Source organism: Bos javanicus, chromosome 23 (genome assembly GCF_032452875.1).
Source record: "Bos javanicus breed banteng chromosome 23, ARS-OSU_banteng_1.0, whole genome shotgun sequence".
In the NCBI taxonomy this organism is placed as follows: Eukaryota; Metazoa; Chordata; class Mammalia; order Artiodactyla; family Bovidae; genus Bos; species Bos javanicus.
In genome coordinates this window covers 11225280-11241955 of record NC_083890.1, presented here as the reverse complement: position 1 = coordinate 11241955, position 16676 = coordinate 11225280, and the positions used below count along the sequence as shown (strand labels likewise).

Genomic DNA, 16676 nt, shown 5'->3' with positions numbered 1-16676 from the left:
GAAACCTACCTGTCCATGTGGAATACATTCCCATGACAGCAACAGCTAACTGAACAGTAATGAAACCTCCCTGAACAAACCACTTAACACCAAACAGCAACAGGCTTCACAACTTAGCAGAACCAGCTGCTTTTCCCTATTGTCTGCCATCTGTTTTACTCTGGGCCTGTACTTAAATTTAACAGGTAGGATCAAAATGTGTATGCCTCTTTCAGATTCTTAATCCTCAACAGTCCGTAAGAACTAAAAGAGCTTGGAAAGCTCCAAAACTGTACCAGGAGAGGGAACCAGAGGGAGCTGGTGCTGAATGCCTGGCACTGAGAGTTCTGGTTTCTGTTACCAAAGACGTCACAATGACTGGTTTTGGCCTTGGGATTTACCGATGTCTAGTAACCCACAAGGCTTCCCTGGTGGCTCAGCAGGTAAAGAACCTGCCTGCCAATGCAGGAGACATGAGTTCAATTCCTGGGTTGGGAAGATCTCCTGGAGAAGGAGATGGCAACTCACTCCAGTATCCTCGCCTGGAAAATCCCATGGACAGAGGAGCCTGTTGGGCTATAGTCCATGGAGTCATGAAGAGTTGGGGACACGACTGAGGGACTAAACGACAGCAACAACCCTAAGGACTGTCTCAGCAGCAGCTGAGGCTACTTCTGCTCTTGGGGCCTGTTGTAGACAGCTGCGCGCACCCAGTATCTTCCCCTCTGCAACCATCAGGCTCCTTTTCACACCTTCCACCTTTCCACAGGCGGTGTGGACTGCTATGGGCGATGGCAGGGCTCTCCCGGCTAAGGCTGCTGATGGCTATGGCTCCAACAGACAGACACACAAGCCAAAGAGACACTGCAGCTGTCAGAAGGACACACTGATGTCACAGGCCAGAGGGGTGGACTCACTGAGCGAACTCATTCTTCATCTTGTGTCCCACCACCCTGACTATTCGCAAGGGTTGTCTGTGGACCAGCGGTGCTGGCATCGCCTGGGAGCTCACTGGAAGCCAAGGGCTCACCCCAGGTGTCCTGAATGAGAATCTGCATTTTACCATAATCCCAAGTCAGAATTTTATCAAAATCCTAGGTGATTTCTATGTATATTAAAGTCCAAGAAGCACTGCTACTGACCAGGGACTCCCCAAAATCTATCTACTGAAAATGTCTAGGGACTTCCATGGTGGTCCAATGGTTAAGACTCCATGCTTCCGCTGCATGGGTTTGATCCCTGGTTGGAGGACTAAGATCTCACGTGCCGTACAGCACAGACACACACACACAAAAAAAGAAGGCTAAAATCAGAGCTACTGAATTAGAAAGAGAGGATGTAGTTCTGGGAATAAATTTAATTCCTAACCACTGTAGCCTGAAGACGTGGCAAACCTGTACCCCGAGAGCACTTCCAGGAGCCGCACCTGAAGATTATGACTAGTGGGCAAAAGGGCAGCAGGTGATGACGTACCTGTCTGTAGGTATCCTGGTGATGTTCCTCATTTCGAGAGTCATAATACTGTTCAATGAAGCCAAAATACTCCTCCCGCTTCCGCTGCAAGGTCAACTTCCTCCTCTCAGTGTTTGCTGGGAGATAACCCTGTAGACAGGACCACTTGTCAGATGGGGACAGGCACTGGCTGGATGAATCCTTAACTTTTATTTTAGCCTGAACAGTGGCTTTGAAACTTTCAAAGGAAGGGAAAGAAAGCTGCCAAGAGGACAAGGGTAAATCCCTTTTTGGTTTTGGCCACCCAGGGTTTGCCCTGTCCTCATTCAATGAGATGCATGTGTGGGCAGATGAAGCCCAGCCGGGTTTCTCGGGGTTATGTATTCCTGCAACGCTGGGCGTGGGTCCTGCTGGGAAGCACTGCAGAGCTCTGGGGTTGGCACAGTAGAGCAGCGAATGTAGGTCAGTGGGAGGGAACTGGACCCAAGTCAGGACTCCTGGGGCTGCGTGTGTGCGAGGCAATCCTTCCCAGGGTCACGGAGAGGTGGCCGCCTCCACGGCGCATCTCAGTGGCGTGCCGTGTGAGCCTGTGCTAGTTACGTAATTCTTTCCCGCAGTGATGTTGAGAATTACCAGCTTAGGAGGCTGAATGGAATCTGTGACCCAGCAGCTGCAACGTCCAGACATAGAACTTCTGGCAGCAGCCCCTCGCTCCTGGCTCCAGCTCCGGGCCACCCCTGATCTAGATCCCACTCTCAATTCTGACATCTCTTGTTCCCCTTCCATTCTCACTGCAGCTACTTCTAATAGCATTTGGACTTCTTAGAAGGAGCAGGGGCAGTGACTCCACGGCTACGAGAGTTGGGGGTGGGGGCCGATTAGGAGCAAGAGTTGTTCTCTCGGAGGCAGGGAAGGGACACGTCCACAGAGCGAGCAAGTGCCTGGTGAGCCGGAGCTGTGCCGGGCCCACCTCTGTGCATCCTCACAGCACCTGGCATCGTGCCCGGTAAACAGCTTGCCCTCAATAAATCCTTATGAATGAATGGATTTTACGGGCTCAGGAGATCAAAGTGTTCCTACCACAGCGGCTGGCACAGGGCTCCATGACTTAGTGAGTGTGGGACGAGTGCAGGCTTCTGAGGGAGGCCCATTTATCAACTCATCACGGTTGGGAAGTGGGTTTCAACCCCCTTAGTCATTACTACTGAGATAGGAGGGAAGCACAGGGAAAGTGGGACCTGCCACAGGAGAGATGGCTCACCCAGCCTCACTGTACTCCTCCTCAGTGCTGAGAAGGCGTGACCGGGACTATCCACACAAACCTAAGCTCTTCTACACGAGTGGAACAAACTCTCAAGGATGTGATTCTTTATGCAGAGACAGGACTTCAGTCCCATATCAGGTAGGACCAGAGAAGTCTACGGGGCAAGACTGATGTGCCCAGACCAGCCACCGCAGGAAGGGGGGCGCCGTGTGAGGCTTGCACTTCTCTACCCAGCGGGCAGAACTCACCGACAGGAGTCTCCAGGTTACAGGCCGAACCTCCCTGGGAACCCCCGGCCAGCTACACTTCCTCAGTTCATCTGCAAAAAGATGAAGATGTGATTGGACTTAGCCCTTCCCGTGGGTGCCCAGAAACGAGCCTCAGCCAGCGCTGCCTGGTGCCCCCCAGCGTTTCAGGAGGATGACCGCCATCGCCACTGCCACCACCACCGCCAGCTACCAACAAGCGCGGGTGAAAAGCCCAAAACAACAGCCCTGAGCAGCCAAGGTCATAGCTCTGCAGCAGTGATCCAGTCAGCTCAGAGATTAGAGTTAGAGGGGGGAGGAAGACCAGGAAGTGTGGATTTCAGGAGGAATCGCCTGGAGGTAGAGGAGACCGAAGCCAGAATGGGTGCGCTAGGCTCTACAGGCCACGGAGTCCAGTCCCGCCTAATTTGGCCCCTGATTTCTAGTTAATGTATTCTGACTGCGATACCTGCGTGTCACTTCAATGGGCACCAGATCAGGAGATGCTGGAAAAGTAAAAGAAGGAAGAATAAAGAGCAATAGCTTCCGGGTCTCTGAGAATTCCAGTCACCGAGAGGTCCGAGCTTGCCCGGGGCTCACGAGGGCAGGCGGGGTTGACTCACCCAGGTCGGTGTTGTGGCTGGAGAGAAGCTGACGGAACTTTTCCAGGCGGGTTTTCTCCCGGACGGTCATCGGGGGTGCCCCAGAAGCGTTCTGGTCTGAGATGCGGGCGACGAGCGGGATGACGGGTCGGAGAGGGAGTGACTGCTGTTTGTGGAGCGGGTTCCTCAGGCATGAGTCACCTGAGGGGTCGTTTGAAAGAGAAAGAGGACAGGCTGTGTGACGAGCGCAGATCCAGAGACACCTTAGACCTGACTGCTGGGCACGGGGCTCCTCCAGAGCCGCAGCTGCCAGGTCGCCCAGGGCAGAGCCACCACCCAGCCGCCCTCCGTTCGCTCAGGGGAAGGGCTGTGTGTTTATCATACATACCAAGGCACCTTCTGCGCAGAGACTCCAGCTACTGCAGCAAATCTGACAAATTTTTTGTGACTTCATGGGAAAAATCTATTGTTTTCTTTTTATCCCAACCTGGAACTTTTCTTGGGTGTCTAATAGTGAGTTTGGGGGCAACGTAGTCAAAGGCAGTATTTGCCTCCCCTTTCCTCGTCTCAGAGCACATGGAAAATGACACTGTAAAAGCACATCACGAAAAAAAAGGTGATGGCTGCTCTCCCAAAGCCCCAGGCCCCAGCCGGCTGCCCCGAGGGCTAAGAGGGTCAGTACCCCTTGTACAACTCTCACCTGTTTTTGGCTCACACGTGAGAGGCTCTGACCTAAGGCGGGTCCTCTGTGCTTCGACATTTCTCACCAAAATGAACCGGCTTTTAGTTCTGCCGGGATATGACTGAAATAACAGGCACACGGACTCAAGCTGAACTCTATGTCTGGTTCTAGACACTTCTGAACAAGATGGTGGCTAGGAGAAGTGAGCAGGAGAGCGCTAACATTCACTGACTGCTCACTAAGGCACTGAGCTGGTCACAGTTACCTACGTCCTCTCATTTGACCCTTACAACATACTACAGCAGGAATTTACCACGATTCTGAGGGAACTATAGCTCAGAGAGATCAAGTAATTTGCAAGGGAGAGCTGAGTTATCTTGGGTCTGTCAGATGCCAAAACCCTTATTTATTTTACTCCCCCAAACAAAACTCAGTTTTAAATTCTGACCATCCTTTCATGACTGTTTCACATTCTTTACATATTTGGGCCTTAACAAGTAGTCAGCACAACAAGAATTAAACAGGGAATCCTCACCAACCACCACTAGGAGGTTTATAGACTCAACGGCCACAGGGTACTTGGTCTGGATGCCTAGTGCGACATGGGGCTGAGAAAATGCAGACCACACGCCGCTACAGAGCTGAGACTGAAGGCCGCTTCCGGTTATCAGTGACTGGCTGACCAACGCTCACAGGAGGGAACCCCATAACGGGAGTGCTCTGGGTGGTCCTGGCTGCACAGGGGCAGCTTGTCAGGGATTGTGGTGGGGCCTTCCCTCGCAGTGGGACCCTCTGGAGACCCTCAGTCTCACGTGAAGACACTTTCCACAGCCAGGAGCTGTGGTCACCTGGCCAGTGGGCACTGAATGCCTGTTTGGGCACGTCACTGGGGCCCGAATCAGAGATGTGAAGTGACCGTGAAATGATTTTCCAGGCCTTACAGCCTCATTTCCAAAGCACATCCTTGTCTGAAACTGTAAAAGTTGTTCTCTGAGAACAGGAGCCAGGACACGCACCAGGGCTCTGACATTCCACTTCCTTTTCACCCTTTACCACAGTCAGCTGATTTAACTCTCACCAGCAGGAGGGTGCTTCCCCCTCCAGCTCAGAACGACTGACTCCCATAAAACACTTTAGGACAACATTAGACATAGCAATGGATACTAAAAAGAGTACACTAAGGTGTCTCCAAGCATCTCATAAAACCACCATCATCTCAACCGGTTACTGGTGCCAGTTTCCTGAAAAGAAGGTGGGATCTCCTCCCGCCCCACCCAAACCTGGCAGGCAGGGAGCTGTGACACAGGGACTCTGTTTCTGAGGAACAGCAGAGAGATGACCTGCTGCTAGGGGCTCTTCCCCAGAACGGAGGAACGGTACCAAACATGTTTGAAATTCAGCCACTAACAACTTCAACTACATTTCGTCAACACACTTCAACTTGACCAGGTCCAAAGAAATGTGAAGCAACCACACCATAAGTGTTCTGGACCCCAGCACAGGGAAAGGAAGGAGAGAAGAGCAGGCAACACAGGGGTGTCAGATGTGAAGCCCCGGGTCCCAGGGCCAGGCAGCCATCCAGGTGGGAGAAGCAAGCACAGCTCCTGACCAGTGAGGCCCTCTGAGGACCCTCAGGCTCCAGCTCACTTATTTATCATCCAGTGGACGATCTAAGGGATGCCCCCCCCAGAACCTGTTTTTATTTAAAGTGCGCTCTGCTGAAAAGGCTGAGCCTATGGCGGGAAGCTGGACAGACTTACTGGAATTTCTGGACAGCTGGGCGTCACTGCTGGACTTTATGACCTTGTAGCTGGCAGGTACATCTGATGTCGTTGACTGGGACCGTTCTGGTTTCACCCTCAGCTTGCTGTGGTTTTCCAGAACTTGGGCAGCGGTCGCCAGAGCAACTTTTGAGTTCAGAGTTTGGAAAGCAGGGGATGAAAAGTCCTCTTCCTCGTCATCACCAATGTCCCAAGCATCACTGGTGTTCCGGGCAAACTCGTGAAAACTGGAGGCCTTCTTATTTTTCAGAGGAACCGTGCTGACTTTTGACCGTTCTTTAATGAAGCTTTAAGAAAGGAGACACTGTTAACCAAGGAACAGTCTGACATATCCGACCACTTTCTCTTAACAGATTATTAATAGTATTACAAATTATCTCATACACAATCATTACCCTCTTCAAATAAAAAATATCCACATCCATTCCTTATCTAGAAGCGTCTAGACCAGCATTATGCTGCAGTACCAGATAAAACAAAGACAGAATCACTCTCCAAACATTCCACGTGCTCCTCTGTACATCCCAGCCCCTGCACTTAGGTGGGGCTACTGGTTCTGGCCAATGGGCTGAGGAGAGAAGTGAGGCCGTCCCTTCTGAGACAAAGTGTAAGGAACAAGTGTGAGTTCTCCCTTTTTTTTTTTTTTGCCAAACAATGTGGCATGCAAAACTTCCCCCGCCAAGGATCGAACCTGTGCCTCCTGCAATAGAAGTGCAATGAACCATCATGGAAGTCCTACGTTTGAGTTCTCTGTAAGCCTTATTCTGCCGTGATAACTGGCGAGGCTCCAGGTGGTGGCATCTCCTTCAGCCTGGATGACAGAGTGACTATGTGGAGCAGAGCCTGCCTTCCACACCCACTTTACCCTCACTTGGTCTGGAAGCACGAGTGAGAAATAAGCATCTGTTGTGTCAATCCACTGAGATTTCAGAGTTAATCTGTTATAGCACCATATCCTAAAATATCTTCTAGAGCAGGACACTAACTACTGGTAGAACAGGAGATGATTTTAGGTAGCCCACGTGTATTATTATTAAACATTGAGTTTCAAAATGAACAAGTTGTTCTCTTTTTATTCTGTTAAAGTCCTGCTGCCTTTGAGGAGGGATCTGAGTTTGACGCCACTCTGTCTTTAGGATTATTTTTTAACAAAGTGAGGGCAGCCTCAGGTTCAACATTTTGTAAGCAAGAAGATCTGGCTTAGAATGTAATTAATGAGGCTGTTTTGTGTTTCACTGTATTTCTAAGGTTATTTTCTATTTTGGGCAAATGATACTGGTTTTCCACTTATAGAACTAGTAAGATTTATTTTAAAAGTAAATCTAATTGAGTACATAAGTTTATTTTTTCAAGTGCATTTAATAATAGTATAAAGTATTGCAAAAAAGTCGTGAAGACGGTACATGACTTGAGTTTGGGAAATACTCAATTAACTTGTTGAGAGCCAGGTAGACCATTCTAACTTTCCTGAATGTTTCCTCTTTTTTCGGCTGTGCCATAAGGCATGCAGGATCTTAGTTTCCCAACCAGGAACTGAACCCACGCCCCCTGCAGTGGAAGCATGGAGTCTTAACCACTGAACCGCCAGGGAAGTCCCCCTGAAGTTTTCTTCTTTCTGTGAATCTCTTACGGTCTGGTGGCCCTTATTCTGGTTCCAGGGGACTGTGTGGTTGGGATGTTTCTATAACTGAGTCTTATCTAACATCCTTCATACCCCAAGTAGGGAATCAAAGAATACAGCCTCAAGTAAATTTACACCTGAGGACTGGAATGCGACATCATTACAATGCCTCACTATTTCCCTTGGCAAGGCAGGGCAACTCTAGTCTAAAAACCAGGCTCTGCCAGAAGAGCTGAAGTCCCCCATTTCCAAGAGATATTCTTCCCTTTAGGGGCTGGTCTAATACCTATGACACCTCCCAAGATATGTCCAACAGTCATTCTGAAAGATAACTATTGTTAGCATTGATAAAGAAAGACTGGTAACTCACACAGCTCATCGGAATGACCCTATTATTAACACCAAAAAAGGAGTAAGATATGACAGGCATATTTTCAAACACTAGCCTCACAGAGTAAAGGAAAACGCATCACACGAGATGCAAGAGATAACATGAGATTACACGATGTAACAGCTCAAACGTGATGGAAACGAGAAACCATTTTCCACCCACTAAATTAGCAAAGATTCAAGGACGTATCCTCTCGGTGCTGACCCAGGTATAGTGAGACCAGCTCTCTAATAGCACAGGTGGGGGTGTATGTCGCATCACCTTTCAGAAAACAACCTAGCGATACACACCCCATCAGCCTTAAAATGACTCATAACCTCTGACCATAAGAAAATAATCAGACAAGGACCTATTGTGTAGCATATGGAACTCTGCTCAGAGTTATGCGTCAGCCTGGATGGGAGCTGGGGTTTGCGGGAGAATGGATAGGTGTATGTGATGGCTGAGTCCCTCTGCTGTTCACCTGAAACTATCACAACACTGTTAATCAGCTGTACTCCAAATCAAAATAAAAAGTTTAAAGTTTGAAAAAAAAAAATCAGAGTCAAACAAAGGTGATCTGAAACAGTCTATAATGGTATTATGCATTTTGGTTAAAAACTGCAAACATAAACATCTAGAAATTACAAATGATGAAATATACTACAGTTCAGCCACCAGATGCCACCGAAAATCACATCGTGAAGGCTATTTAATAACACTAGAAAGTGATCTCAATAAAGTGAAAATTGAACGAAAATTATGTATTTTTTATGATCTCTATATTTCTTAAAAAGTATGTGCACAGAAAAGACCAGGAAGAAAACACATCAAAAATGTTAACACTGCTTATCTCTGGGCTCTGGAATGATAGTTGACACTTAATTTTTATACTTCTCTGAATTATTCATGTTTTCTACAATGAGCATATTATTTTTATTAATCACTGGAAAAGGTTGTTTTGTTGGCTCTCGTCAATCCCCAAAGAAAGAGTACTTCTAAATCTACTGAAAAAAAAAAAATAAAACTGCGGCAATGCAGCACAAAAATCTGCTCATCAGAAATCCACCGAGAGGCAAATTACTCCTCTATAGACCCTCTGAGGCTGTACGTCCTGGACTCGTCACTATGACGGCTTCTCTGTGAAAGGGAACCCAGATCCACAGCCTGCAGTACTCACCTCAGAGCGTCCGCTGTCAAGACCAAACAGGCAGATGTGTCAGAAAGAGCTGCCATCAAAAAAGAATGGAAAAAAGCACAGAAGGCTGTTGTCTTCCTCCTTGGAGACCACGCGAACCTCAAGACTGCGCATGACAAATTCAACAGTGATATGAAGTGCTTGGGAGGGCGAGGTTATTATTTGTTTTTCTCCTGGTTGGTGTTTCCTAAATACCCTCTTGAAGTCTTAAGGATTCTTTAGGGATGTATGGCTGAGTCCCTGCATTGTTCACCTGAAACTAACACAGCATTGTTAACTAGCTATACCCCAATACAAAATGCTTTTGGTGTTAATAAATGAATAAAATCTAAAAAAAAAAAAAAAAAGAATTCTTTAGGGAATTCCCTGGCGGTCCAGTGGTTAGGACTTGGCACGTTCACTGCTGTGGGCCCACGTCTAATCTCTGTTAGGGAACTAAGATCCCAAAAGCCGCTCTGCATGGGCCAAAAAGAATCCTTTAAATAACCATGAATCAAGAGGCTCAAAATCAAGCTGAATTTTGATTCAAGTCAAAGAACTGACTGGATATGGTTAGTCTAACACTGGGTAAAGCAATAGGGAGACGCTGGAATGGATTAAAACATGGCACCAAGAGATGGGTCACGCTGAGCACTGGGTTCTGACAGACGCTGAGCTTTCTATACAAGTGAAGAAGGTAAATTAGCTGAGTGGTGGGTACATGAGTGTTTGTTATCTTTTTCCATTAACCTTTTTATGCATTTAAAGTATTTCATTATATTTTTGAAGCAGATGAAGGTTCAAAATAAGTAAACTAGAATAAGAATTGGAATTATTCAGATGAACACTTTGCAAATAGACATTGGAAAGAAATACTCCAACACAATGGAGAGGAGAAAAGGGAGGAAAGGCTGCCTTTCCCTGTGGTGAGAAGACACGAGAGAGTCCAAGCTGTCCATTTACAGTCTGCTAGAAATTAGAGATACCTACCTCACAAAAGCCCAAACTCAAAGTCATCAGCCAGTTAAAGAAGTCAGCTCTGTCCTTAGGAAAGAGACCTTCACGGAGGAAGGGGTTGGCATCACCTATAGGGGAAGGAGTCTGGGGACAGAAGAAGGTTGTAAGAACCGCTCTCAAGAATGAAAGAGGAGGGAATTCCTTGGTGGTCCGGGGGTTAGGACGCTGTGCTTCCACCACAGGGGCTCGGGTTCACTCCCAGTTGGGGAAGTAAGATCCTGCCAGTCACGTGGCACAGCCAAAAACAAACAAAAAAAGAGGAGCGTGCCAGTGAAGAGATACCTCTCAGAGGAGCAGAAAGAGTACAACCCTGCAACAACGATGGCAAGGTTTCAAGGCTTCGACGCTTTCCTACGTTTATTAACATTGTTCTCCGCAGGGAATCATGTAAATTCACACATACATGGTTCCGCTGTTGTCGTTTAGCCTCTAAGTTGTATCCAACTCTTTTTGCGACCCCGTGGACAGTACCTGCCAGGCTCCTCTGTCTGTGGGATTTCCCAGGCAAGCATACTGGAGTCGGCTGCCATTTCCTTCTCCAGGGGATCTTCCTGACCCAGGGATCGAACCCGTGTGGCAGGCAGATTCTTTACCACTGAGCCACCAGGGAAGCCCTTATATACATGGTAGTTAACATTTGTTGGCTGTTCACCAGGTGCCAGGCTCTGTACTACTGTTTATACATACCCATTTTTCTTACTAATGCTCATTCATTACCCTATGGAGGTACTATTATTATTATTCCTATAGACAGATGAGGAAACTGAGGCTTCCTATGGTCATGAGCAGGCAGGGAAGTCTGCGCCCAAATCCAGGTCTACCTGTACTTTCTAACCAACCCGCCTGGAAGAACGGGTTAAAAAGATGAATCAAGATGAGGCCGACTAGGATCTGCAGCCTGGGAAGAGGAGTTACCAAGCAAACTGAGCACATTGCACCACAGCTATAATCTCCACGTGCCCATGGATAGCAGCCCCAACTCTGTAGGGAGACTCTCCTCTACATCAAACAGGCTGTGTGTGTTGGTAGCCAGAATGGGAAGAAGCCACATCTGGGGATGTGGCTCTTGGAGGAGAAATGTCTCTCTTCCCTTTTGACCCCAGCAGTCACAGTAAAAAGTGAATCCAGGTGATTCTAGCTGGGGATGCCTCTGGCATATAGGCTGCCTCATTTTAACATGGTCCCAACTTAACCTATAACTAACCCAAGGCACAATAATGCCACAGTGTGGCTTCAAGTTTAACCAAAATTATTTAAACAGAACTACACCAAAGTTACAACCAAACTGGCCTCATACAAACACCTCTTTACAGCTGTATGCCACATTATAGCTTAAAAAGCACTTTCACAGATACCTCATTTAATCCTCACAGCAACTTTGTGAGGGGAGCCTTATTATTTCTACTTCATAAATGAGGAATCTAAGGGTCAGAAAAGTTGAGTAATTTGCCCAAGATCATGGAGTTAGTAAGTGATGCATAAAAAGTGATTCAAGAAGTGCAAGTGACACTCAAAACTCACAAATACATAATGACTGACTCACGAAGAGAAACTCCGTTGTTTGATGATTAATAGCTTGTTAAATCGGAGAAGGCAATGGCACCCCACTCCAGTACTTTGCCTAGAAAATCCCATGGATGGAGGAGCCTGGTAGGCTGCAGTCCATGGGGTCGCTAGAGTTGGACACGACTGAGCGACTTCACTTTCACTTTTCACTTTCATGCATTGCAGAAGGAAATGGCAACCCACTCCAGTGTTCTTGCCTAGAGAACCCCAGGGACTGCGGGGCCTGGTGAGCTGCCATCTATGGGGTCACACAGAGTCGGGCACAACTGAAGTGACTTAGCAGCAGCAGCAGCTTGTTAAATGGTAACACAAACCACAGGATATTTTGGAGAAGAGTGGCTACAGGTTATAGGGGTTAAGAAACAAAAGATCACTCACTCTGTGATTGCATTAACACTATACTGTTTTTACTGATATGGCTGTTTACTTAGTAGAAATATGACAAAAATTTATTTGACACTGCTGAAATCAGATTGATTATATTCTTTGCACCCAAAGATGGAGAAGCTCTATACAGTCAGCAAAAACAACACCAGGACCTGACTGTGGCTCAGATCATGAACTCCTTATTGCCAAATTCAGACTGAAATTGAAGAAAGTAGGGAAAACCACTAGACCGTTCAGGTATGACCTAAATCAAATCCCTGATGATTATACAGTGGAAGTGAGAAATAGATTTAAGGGCCTAGATCTGATAGATAGAGTGCCTGATGAACTATGGAATGAGGTTCGTGACATCATACCGGAGACAGGGATCAAGACCATCCCGGTGGAAAAGAAATGCAAAAAAGCAAAATGGCTGTCTGGGGAGGCCTTACAAATAGCTGTGAAAAGAAGAGAAGCGAAAAACAAAGGAGAAAAGGAAAGATCTAAGCATCTGAATGCAGAGTTCCAAAGAACAGCAAGAAGAGATAAGAAAGCCTTCTTCAGAGATCAATGCAAAGAAATAGAGGAAAACAACAGAGTGGGAAAGACTAGAGATCTGTTCAAGAAAATTAGAGATACCAAGAGAACATTTCATGCAAAGATGGGCTTGATAAAGGACAGAAATGGTAGGGACCTAACAGAAGCAGAAGATATTAAGAAGAGATGGCAAGAATACACAGAAGAACTGTACAAAAAAGATCTTCACGACCCAGATAATCACGATGGTGTGATCACTGACCTAGAGCCAGACATCCTGGAATGTGAAGTCAAGTGGGCCTTAGAAAGCATCACTACGAACAAAGCTAGTGGAGGTGATGGAATTCCAGTTGAGCTATTCCATATCCTGAAACATGATGCTGTGAAAGTGCTGCACTCAATATGCCAGCAAATTTGGAAAACTCAGCAGTGGCCACAAGACTGGAAAAGGTCAGTTTTCATTCCAATCCCAAAGAAAGGCAATGCCAAAGAATGCTCAAACTACCACACAATTGCACTCATCTCACACGCTAGTAAAGTAATGCTCAAAATTCTCCAAGCCAGGCTTCAGCAATACGTGAACCGTGAACTTCCTGATGTTCAAGCTGGTTTTAGAAATGGCAGAGGAACCAGAGATCAAATTGCCAACATCTGCTGGATCATGAAAAAAGCAAGAGAGTTCCAGAAAAGCATCTATTTCTGCTTTATTGACTATGCCAAAGCCTTTGACTGTGTAGATCACAATAAACTGTGGAAAATTCTGAAAGAGATGGGAATACCAGACCACCTGACCTGCCTCTTGAGAAATCTATATGCAGGTCAGGAAGCAACAGTTAGAACTGGACATGGAACAACAGACTGGTTCCAAATAGCAAAGGGAGTACGTCAAGGCTGTATATTGTCACCGTGCTTATTTAACTTATATACAGAGTACATTATGAGAAACACTGGACTGGAAGAAACACAAGCTGGAATCAAGATTGCTGGGAGAAATATCAATAACCTCAGATATGCAGATGACACCACCCTTATGGCAGAAAGTGAAGAGGAACTCAAAAGCCTCTTGATGAAAGTGAAAAAGGAGAGTGAAAAAGTTGGCTAAAAGCTCAACATTCAGAAAACGAAGATCATGGCATCTGGTTCCATCACTTCATGGCAAATAGATGGGGAAACAGTGGAAACAGTGTCAGACTTTGTTTTTGGGCTCCAAAATCACTGCAGATGGTGACTATAGCCATGAAATTAAAAGATGCTTACTCCTTGGAAGCAAAGTTATGACCAACCTAGATAGCATATTCAAAAGCAGAGACATTACTTTGCCAACAAAGGTCCGTCTAGTTAAGGCTATGGTTTTTCCTGTGGTGATGTATGGATATGAGAATTGGACTGTGAAGGCTGAGCACCGAAGAATTGATGCTTTTGAAGTGTGGTGTTGGAGAAGACTCTTGAGAGTCCCTTGGACTGCAAGGAGGTCCAACCGGTCCATTCTGAAGGAGATCAGCCCTGGGATTTCTTTGGAGGGAATGATGCTAAAGCTGAAACTCCAGTACTTTGGCCACCTCATGCGAAGAGTTGACTCATTGGAAAAGACTCTGATGCTGGGAGGGATTGGGGGCAGGAAGAGAAGGGGACGACAGAGGATGAGATGGCTGGATGGCATCACTGACTCGATGGATGTGAGTCTGGGTGAACTCAGGGAGTTGGTGATGGACAGGGAGGCCTGGCGTGCTGCGATTCATGGGGTCGCAAAGAGTCGGACACGACTGAGCGACTGAACTGAACTGAAGGGATGTAAGCAAGTGGGGAATTCGGTAAACCCAGTCATATCAATAACTAGAGGGGCTTCGCTTGTACTAGGATTCTAACTCAGAACTAGGATATCAATTCAGAAAACAATAAATTTAGAAGCCTGTCATACCACCAGGTGGCCAATGGGGCCACTCTGCGGTAAGACTAGTTTTATCTGAGCAATAAAAATTATTGCAGGCAGTATTATCACTAATGGCAATAATTTGGCAAATGGAAGTCAATATACACAGACGGGGAATAACTGGTTGTGCTTGTGCAGTTTAGATGATTGAAGATATAACGTAAAGGCTTCTGCTGTGATGAGGATTAACCACTCAGTAATTAATGGCCTAAAGTGGAACGATAATCATGTATCAGAGAAAGTAATAAAAATGTCCCAACAAAGGTACTAAAATAAGGGCAATAAATGTTTTATAGTAACAATCTGGAATTGTAAAATGGTCCAGTGCAGACCTACATGTTGTCCCTTACTTCAGAGTGCTAACACCAAACCACCATGTGTGCACACAAAAAAGGGGACGCAGTGTATTCGGTGACAATTATATTCCTCCCAAATCACAGAGCTAAATAACTACTTCTACTGGTCGCATGAATGCAATTCTGCTGAATGACTGTGGAAACACTCATGGTTTTATATTGTTAGCAGGTGCAAAACAAGAGTGTATAAAGTTTGCCTTTGCAGTTTGGGATATGGTGATATTTTAAGACCCATCCTAAATACAGATTCAAGGAAAACTCAGCTGATGACAGGTGCAGGCAAGGTATGGTGACTCTGAACCAAACATAAAACAGGATAGTACATCCCACTGCCCTACAAACATGGACAAATCCTGGCTGTGAACAGAATTGGCTAAAAGGAACAGAATACTCAACTCTGACACTTAAATTGTAAAGACACTTAAATTGTAAAGACAATGCACGATGCTGGATGCTTGGGACTGGTGCACTGGGACGACCCAGAGGGATGGTATGGGGAGGGAGGAGGGAGGAGGGTTCAGGATGGATTTTCTTTTAAAAATTAAAAAAAAAAAAAAATTGTAAAGACTGTGACGTCAGGGTACTGAGCTGGTGTCTCTGCAATTCTCTTGTCTTTCCCTCAGGTTACAAGTTAACTGTTAACAGTTTTTGGCACCTTATTTTCACATTAACACATGCAAAAGTAGGAAATGTGAGTGGAGGCAGAAAGTGGCTTTCTTCACAAAATCATCTCTTACTGATTGGAAAAGAAAATCCTGCTAAAAACCCTCCTTTAGACTTTTCTTTTACAGCTCACTGGCCAGAACCAATGAGATGAGCCCATCACAGATTAGTCACTGGTATTACCAAGGAATTATTATAAAAGGCTTAAACTAACCCAGATGCCTACTCTAAGTACACTGTTGCCTGTTCAAGAGCTGAATGAATCTATGGTCTTGAGCAAGGAAGAAGCAGGGGCCAGGAAGGCAGCTGTGTAGGTAATTAACAATGCCTGCCCCACTGGCCAACAAACCAGACAGTCCACTGTGAGTAAAACTGGGAAATAGAACCCATCATACTTAATGGAAATATTACGCAAATAGCACAGAAAACATGTATCCCCATGAGAAGATCTAATACAAGATACATACTAAGAAACATTGAAGAAAAATCTACTAAGTAAATGGAGGGATTTAATTCCTTCTTTCCAAAAATATTTACTTAGTAACTTAGGACCTAAAATAAGGGTAATAAACATTTTATAGTAACATTTACTGAATTTTCTTTTCTGCTTGTCTGGGTGTTAAGGCACATTGGTGAACAAAAGCAGGTGTTAAGGCACACTGGTGAACCAAACAAAGTCCCAGCCCTCAGAGAGCTTACACTGGCAATTTCTGATTAAAAAGACAAAGCAAAATTGCATTTTACAGAAATGAACAGCAGTCATGCTTCACAGTATTTCAGAAGACTATACCTTCTACATATTGGCCAAATTGAAAAAAGAATGGGTTGGTGGAATTAGAGAAAAGTTCACCACACATTCAATTAAGTTATTAAAAGAATATTAAAATATTGATAATGCATATTTGTAAGGTATTTTTCTAGGTATTCAAAATACTTTAATGTATATTCTCTTTACTTCCCCACTGACTATGAAGGAAGACAGGGTGGCTATTATGACACAGGCCCCAGAAGGATGAAATCTAGGTCTCTTGTACCTCTTAAATCATTCAGCTTTCACTATGAACAACA

At 45.7% G+C, this 16676-nt stretch overlaps 1 protein-coding gene across 1 annotated transcript in view; it reads right to left on the bottom strand.

Annotated features, from left to right (window-relative positions):
• The window catches only part of TBC1D22B (TBC1 domain family member 22B), a 74079-nt gene that overhangs the window by 41161 nt on the left and 16242 nt on the right, over nt 1-16676 (bottom strand). The window contains exons 3-6 of the mRNA XM_061398048.1: nt 5985-6292; nt 3564-3743; nt 2944-3014; nt 1453-1581 (exon numbers count right to left, since the gene is read on the bottom strand). Of these exons, the coding sequence (XP_061254032.1) occupies nt 1453-1581; nt 2944-3014; nt 3564-3743; nt 5985-6292 (688 nt within the window). The remainder of the gene's footprint in view (nt 1-1452; nt 1582-2943; nt 3015-3563; nt 3744-5984; nt 6293-16676) is intronic.